This window comes from Bufo gargarizans, chromosome 8, assembly GCF_014858855.1.
Source record: "Bufo gargarizans isolate SCDJY-AF-19 chromosome 8, ASM1485885v1, whole genome shotgun sequence".
Classification (NCBI taxonomy): Eukaryota; Metazoa; Chordata; class Amphibia; order Anura; family Bufonidae; genus Bufo; species Bufo gargarizans.
The window spans coordinates 129,845,781-129,853,698 of NC_058087.1; the positions used below are offsets into that span (position 1 = coordinate 129,845,781).

At 40.5% G+C, this 7,918-nt stretch overlaps 1 protein-coding gene across 1 annotated transcript; it reads right to left on the reverse strand.

Moving 5' to 3' along the window:
- Window positions 1–5,831: 5,831 nt before the first annotated feature.
- Window positions 5,832–7,581, reverse strand: LOC122945108 (hemoglobin subunit alpha-3-like). The gene is made up of 3 exons (XM_044303981.1): window positions 7,425–7,581; window positions 6,558–6,762; window positions 5,832–6,207 (listed from the first exon to the last, which is right to left on the reverse strand). Exons 1-3 carry the CDS (start codon window positions 7,517–7,519, stop codon window positions 6,079–6,081), a joined length of 429 nt encoding a protein of 142 aa, XP_044159916.1. The 5' UTR covers window positions 7,520–7,581; the 3' UTR covers window positions 5,832–6,078.
- Window positions 7,582–7,918: the final 337 nt, after the last annotated feature.

The following is a 7,918-nucleotide window of genomic DNA, read 5'->3' on the forward strand; positions in this document are numbered from 1 at the left end:
CTCATCGTCCCCTGCATCGTCTTCCACCCAGTCTTGATCCCTGACCTCCTGTTCAGTCTGCACACTGCAGAAAGACGCAGCAGTTGGCACCTGTGTTTCGTCATCATCAGAGACATGCTGAGGTGGTATTCCCATGTCCTCATCATCAGGAAACATAAGTGGTTGTGCGTCAGTGCATTCTATGTCTTTCACCGCTGGGGAAGGGCTAGGTGGATGCCCTTGGGAAACCCTGCCAGCGGAGTCTTCAAACAGCATAAGAGACTGCTGCATAACTTGAGGCTGAGACAGTTTCCCTGGTATGCATGGGGGTGATGTGACAGACTGATGGGGTTGGTTTTCAGGCGCCATCTGTGCGCTTTCTGCAGAAGACTGGGTGGGAGATAATGTGAACGTGCTGGATCCACTGTCGGCCACCCAATTGACTAATGCCTGTACCTGCTCAGGCCTTACCATCCTTAGAACGGCATTGGGCCCCACCATATATCGCTGTAAATTCTGGCGGCTACTGGGACCTGAGGTAGTTGGTACACTAGGACGTGTGGATGTGGCAGAACGGCCACGTCCTCTCCCAGCACCAGAGGGTCCACTAACACCACCACGACCATGTCCACGTCCGCGTCCCTTACTAGATGTTTTTCTCATTGTTATGGTTCACCACAACAACAAATATATTATTTGGCCCAATGTATTGTATTCAAATTCAGCGGGATATAAATTTGAGGCCTAGTATTTAGGCGCTGGGTGACCGGTATGGATTTAGTGACAGAATTAGACTTGGAAATGCACAGAAGCGTGTGTGTGAAGTTATTCTGAATGACCCTATGTGCACCTTCAATATTATATACCCTTTTAGGGATAGATTTCAAATAGCTCTGATATAGCAGAAACCACTAAATTATGAAATTGCTAAATTGGGAATTGTACTTCAACCCAGAACAAAAAATGTGCTTTGACGGACACTAAATATCTTGCCCAGCAACAACAGTACAGCGGTGGGTAACGAGAGATTTAGAGGGATTTAAATTTGAGGCCTAGTATTTAGGCGCTGGGTGACAGGTATGGGTTTAGTGACAGAATTAGACTTGGAAATACACAGTAGCGGGTGTGTGTGAAGTTATTCTGAATGACCCAATGTGCACCTTCAATATTATATACCCTTTTAGGGATAGATTTCAAATAGCTCTGATATAGCAGAAACCACTAAATTATGAAATTGCTAAATTGGGAATTGTACTTCAACCCAGAACAAAAAATGTGCTTTGACGGACACTAAATATCTTGCCCAGCAACAACAGTACAGCGGTGGGTAACGAGAGATTTAGAGGGATTTAAATTTGAGGCCTAGTATTTAGGCGCTGGGTCACCGGTATGGATTTAGTGACAGAATTAGACTTGGAAATGCACAGAAGCGTGTGTGTGAAGTTATTCTGAATGACCCAATGTGCACCTTCAATATTATATACCCTTTTAGGGATAGATTTCAAATAGCTCTGATATAGCAGAAACCACTAAATTATGAAATTGCTAAATTGGGAATTGTACTTCAACCCAGAACAAAAAATGTGCTTTGACGGACACTAAATATCTTGCCCAGCAACAACAGTACAGCGGTGGGTAACGAGAGATTTAGAGGGATTTAAATTTGAGGCCTAGTATTTAGGCGCTGGGTCACCGGTATGGATTTAGTGACAGAATTAGACTTGGAAATGCACAGAAGCGTGTGTGTGAAGTTATTCTGAATGACCCTATGTGCACCTTCAATATTATATACCCTTTTAGGGATAGATTTCAAATAGCTCTGATATAGCAGAAACCACTAAATTATGAAATTGCTAAATTGGGAATTGTACTTCAACCCAGAACAAAAAATGTGCTTTGACGGACACTAAATATCTTGCCCAGCAACAACAGTACAGCGGTGGGTAACGAGAGATTTAGAGGGATTTAAATTTGAGGCCTAGTATTTAGGCGCTGGGTCACCGGTATGGATTTAGTGACAGAATTAGACTTGGAAATGCACAGAAGCGTGTGTGTGAAGTTATTCTGAATGACCCTATGTGCACCTTCAATATTATATACCCTTTTAGGGATAGATTTCAAATAGCTCTGATATAGCAGAAACCACTAAATTATGAAATTGCTAAATTGGGAATTGTACTTCAACCCAGAACAAAAAATGTGCTTTGACGGACACTAAATATCTTGCCCAGCAACAACAGTACAGCGGTGGGTAACGAGAGATTTAGAGGGATTTAAATTTGAGGCCTAGTATTTAGGCGCTGGGTGACAGGTATGGGTTTAGTGACAGAATTAGACTTGGAAATACACAGTAGCGGGTGTGTGTGAAGTTATTCTGAATGACCCAATGTGCACCTTCAATATTATATACCCTTTTAGGGATAGATTTCAAATAGCTCTGATATAGCAGAAACCACTAAATTATGAAATTGCTAAATTGGGAATTGTACTTCAACCCAGAACAAAAAATGTGCTTTGACGGACACTAAATATCTTGCCCAGCAACAACAGTACAGCGGTGGGTAACGAGAGATTTAGAGGGATTTAAATTTGAGGCCTAGTATTTAGGCGCTGGGTCACCGGTATGGATTTAGTGACAGAATTAGACTTGGAAATGCACAGAAGCGTGTGTGTGAAGTTATTCTGAATGACCCTATGTGCACCTTCAATATTATATACCCTTTTAGGGATAGATTTCAAATAGCTCTGATATAGCAGAAACCACTAAATTATGAAATTGCTAAATTGGGAATTGTACTTCAACCCAGAACAAAAAATGTGCTTTGACGGACACTAAATATCTTGCCCAGCAACAACAGTACAGCGGTGGGTAACGAGAGATTTAGAGGGATTTAAATTTGAGGCCTAGTATTTAGGCGCTGGGTCACCGGTATGGATTTAGTGACAGAATTAGACTTGGAAATGCACAGAAGCGTGTGTGTGAAGTTATTCTGAATGACCCTATGTGCACCTTCAATATTATATACCCTTTTAGGGATAGATTTCAAATAGCTCTGATATAGCAGAAACCACTAAATTATGAAATTGCTAAATTGGGAATTGTACTTCAACCCAGAACAAAAAATGTGCTTTGACGGACACTAAATATCTTGCCCAGCAACAACAGTACAGCGGTGGGTAACGAGAGATTTAGAGGGATTTAAATTTGAGGCCTAGTATTTAGGCGCTGGGTCACCGGTATGGATTTAGTGACAGAATTAGACTTGGAAATGCACAGAAGCGTGTGTGTGAAGTTATTCTGAATGACCCTATGTGCACCTTCAATATTATATACCCTTTTAGGGATAGATTTCAAATAGCTCTGATATAGCAGAAACCACTAAATTATGAAATTGCTAAATTGGGAATTGTACTTCAACCCAGAACAAAAAATGTGCTTTGACGGACACTAAATATCTTGCCCAGCAACAACAGTACAGCGGTGGGTAACGAGAGATTTAGAGGGATTTAAATTTGAGGCCTAGTATTTAGGCGCTGGGTGACAGGTATGGGTTTAGTGACAGAATTAGACTTGGAAATACACAGTAGCGGGTGTGTGTGAAGTTATTCTGAATGACCCAATGTGCACCTTCAATATTATATACCCTTTTTGGGATAGATTTCAAAGAGCTCTGATATAGCAGGAACCACTAAATTATGAAATTGCTAAATTGGGAATTGTATTTCAACCCAGAACAAGAAATGTGCTTGAACGGACACTAAATAACTCGCCCAGCTACAGCACTAGGGACAGATTTAGCTGGATATAAATTTGAGGCCTAGTATTTAGGCGCTGGGTGACCGGTATGGATTTAGTGACAGAATTAGACTGGGATATGGCCAAAAAATAAACAGACTATTGCTGGTTAAATGCACTTGGTGTGACAGCTTCACCCTGATGTAGGCTTTAGCCAAAAAACAACCACACCATTGAGGGTTAAATGCACTTGGTGACAGGCGCAGCTTGCCCCTGATTTTGTATATGGCCAAAAAATGAACAGACTATTGCTGGTTAAATGCACTTGGTGTCACAGCTTGACCAACCACACTACTGAGGGTTAAATGCACTTGGTGACGGGCGCAGCTTGCCCCTGATGTAGTATATGGCCAAAAAATAAACAGACTATTGCTGGTTAAATGCACTTGGTGTGACAGCTTCACCCTGATGTAGGCTTTAGCCAAAAAACAACCACACCATTGAGGGTTAAATGCACTTGGTGACAGGCGCAGCTTGCCCCTGATTTTGTATATGGCCAAAAAATGAACAGACTATTGCTGGATAAATGCACTTGGTGTGACAGCTTCACCCTGATGTAGGCTTTAGCCAAAAAACAACCACACCATTGAGGGTTAAATGCACTTGGTCGCAGCTTGTGCTGGCGCACCACAAGACACAAAATGGCCGCCGATCACCCCAGAAAAATGAGACTGACAAACGGTCTGTGCAGCCTAAAAACAGTGAGCAATTGAGGATCAGCAGCTCAATGATCCACAGCTGCAGATCGATCAGTTAATCAAGTCCTTTGGAGGAGTTAATCTGCCTAATCTCGCCCTACTGTCGCAGCCGCAACCTCTCCCTACGCTAATCAGAGCAGAGTGACGGGCGGCGCTATGTGACTCCAGCTTAAATAGAGGCTGGGTCACATGGTGCTCTGGCCAATCACAGCCATGCCAATAGTAGGCATGGCTGTGATGGCCTCTTGGGGCAAGTAGTATGACGCTTGTTGATTGGCTGCTTTGCAGCCTTTCAAAAAGCGCCAAGAAAGCGTCACAAAAGCGCGAAGAAAGCGACGAACACCGAACCCGAACCCGGACTTTTACGAAAATGTCCGGGTTCGGGTCCGTGTCACGGACACCCCAAAATTCGGTACGAACCCGAACTATACAGTTCGAGTTCGCTCATCCCTAGTCACTAGTTAAGAGGTTTGATGTATGGTCAATTACCCAATTTTTCTAGGTTCCAGAATAGTTCTGCAGTGTTACTTTTTCTGCTCATTTGTTGATGCATAACTTGACAAGTTTACCGAATTGTGAAGGCCACAACATTGGTTGTCACCCAGCCCTCCCAGAAACAGATGAAACTGTACAGTATCAGAAGAACAAAAGATAAATAGAATATTAATAAATTGATAGATGTGACATATATACACACAACTGATTTCAACAAAGAAAATAAATTAATTTATATTCTGAATACTAAAGAGTTAAACTGAATATGAGAGATAAAGAAATAATAGTTGGATATATGTTGCAAATCTCTGAAATTATTGATTTTACCTTGGTATGAACCTCTTGAATCTTGACTAAAGGCCCCTTTACACTGCTTGCTATAGCAGGTGATAGTCAGGAAGGAAGTGTTCCTTCCTGACAATCGCTTGTTTGTCAGTGAAAGGAAAAGCTGCATTTACATGCAGCAATCTCCTCCACAGTATGAGAAGGAGTGATAGCTAATGTCATCGCTAGTCCCCAAACAGAATCCTTGCTTGCCGGCTGCAGTCTGCTGTTTAGATGAAATTATCTGCTGTTGGCAAATAATGATTTAGGTGACCGCAAAAACAATCTTATTTTGCTTGTTCATTGGGTAATTGGCGGCAAATCATCACTAACGAGCGTTCCTGCAAACGCTTTCAGCGATTATCTGGCCAATGCTCGGCCAGTGCAAAGGGGCCTTTAGGTTGTATGTGTTGTATTTTGTTTTGGTAAAAGTAACTGAACCTGTCAGTAAATAGCATGTGATTTCATAGTCAACACAGTAAAGTATATTCTCAATCCCTTTAAGTCTTACAATCAAGAATGAAAATCCAAAGACAGAATTGAAAAATGGATGCACTTTTTATTAAAGATTACACCAGATTCATTTTGATGGACAATAGGCACAAGTTATAGCCAGCCAAAGACTGCTGCGACAACACAAGCTAGCAAAGTTATATTACAGCTGAATTACATTCTTTGATTGACTATGGATTTGATGACAAAGTTATGTGCATAATTCTCTCTCAACTTCCCGCAGGATGGTTTGGTGCAGGTACTGATGTAGCCTCCTACGCCAATAGCATTAATTTATCTGTACTTGGAGGTCAAGACCTTGGCGACTTCAGAAATGTATTTGTCCCAAGCAGCCTGGGCTTCAGCAGAGAAATCGCTAGGGAAGTGAGAAGCCAAGACAACCTGGATGGTGTGAGACAGCAGCTGCAAAAACAAAAGAAATCAAATGTTAATTCCCACTATACTTATGATATAATCCATAAATGTTTATAGTTATTATACAAAAGATTATGTTATATGAATACCTTGAATACTTAGCTAATGAATACATACGTGTCACCTAAAATTATGCGCATTATATGCTCATGTGCTATATTATATATCCAATGTTGGTCATTATAAATTATGAACTGTGTCTTCTATATAGGAATGGGTTATGAAGTCCATGAAATACTGAATAAGTTAATTATATTGGTGAAGAATACTACTATGGTTCACAGCTATAGGAATGTTCTTTGTGTATTGAACACATATAAGCATTACATATGCCTTACATCAAAGTTTCCAGGGTCCACTCTCAGGTTGTAGGCATGGAGGTCACTAAGGCTGGACAGGTTGCCATCAAGATCATCCAGATGACTGGCTGCATTTCCAAGAGCATTCAAGACCTTGCCACCATGGGTCTTGAGGTCAGCAGAGCCATGAGACAAGTCAAAGTGGGAAAAGTAGGTCTTGGTCTGAGGGAAGCTTAGAAACAGTCTAGAATAAAAATAATCAAGATAGGAATTAGGATAGCAAAAAAAAATTATAATTGGGGGTCATTTATCAAACTGCTGTAAAGTTGAACTGGTTTAGATGCCTGTAGCAACCAATCAGATTCAACCTTTTTTTTTTGGACAGCTCCTTTTCAAAAATGAAAGGTGGAATCTGATTGGTTGATATGGGCATCTAAGCCAGTTCTACTTTACACCAGTTTGATAAATGACCCCCCCATTGTGTCATAAATAGATTTCTAACATAAAGTCACCATATGAATGCAGTTATCAATATAACTAACATATTTCTTCAGTTTAGGGCTAATTTGGAGTGTATAAGAAACTGTAATATCACAATTATCTATCCTGTGATACTATGAGTTCTAACATATAGGCTAATGCTGCAACATACAGAGAAGGAAATTATAATGTGAAAAAACGGCATTAAATCAATTATAACTGATGACAGCTAACACATACTGTAGAAGATGTTATTACCTGGCATACATATCACATGAGCACTGATGTATATGTGTACTCTGTGAAACAATGTATCTGTTCTATCACAGATTACAGAAGGGAATTTAACATATTCTACTCATAATTATCATTTGTATGTTAGTGCTGTCACTATGTTAAAGTTTGGCAAAGAGCCACGATCATTACCTTTCCAAAGCCTCACCACCCAGATCATTGACCTGAGGAGCAATCTTGGCCCAGAGGTTTACGATGTGAGCCTTCTCTCCTGCAGTCAGAGTCATGGTGATGTTGGAGAGTTGGTGAGTCTTGGGTAGATTTGGAAACTCAAGAAAAGTCCATGTTCTACAATAGCTGTTGCAGCTTTTTAAAGGCTAAATTTCCAATTCACACAAAATGAACTTCCATTCTATAGGTTAAAACTAAATCCCACCCTGGAGAGTTTTATCTACTCAGCAACATATGCAATTTGAGCTGATATAGGTTAAATCTTATCTCAGTAAGTAGCATGCTGAGCACTCATGTTCTTAAGGCTATTGTACTATCCATCCTATATTGCAGCAAATTCAATGTCACAATTAACATACATAATTAGTATTGTTTTTATTTTAAAAATACATAATAGTATTGTAAAACTGCAATTTCTATGTAGGTTTTCACTATGTTAAAGTGACAGGAATAAG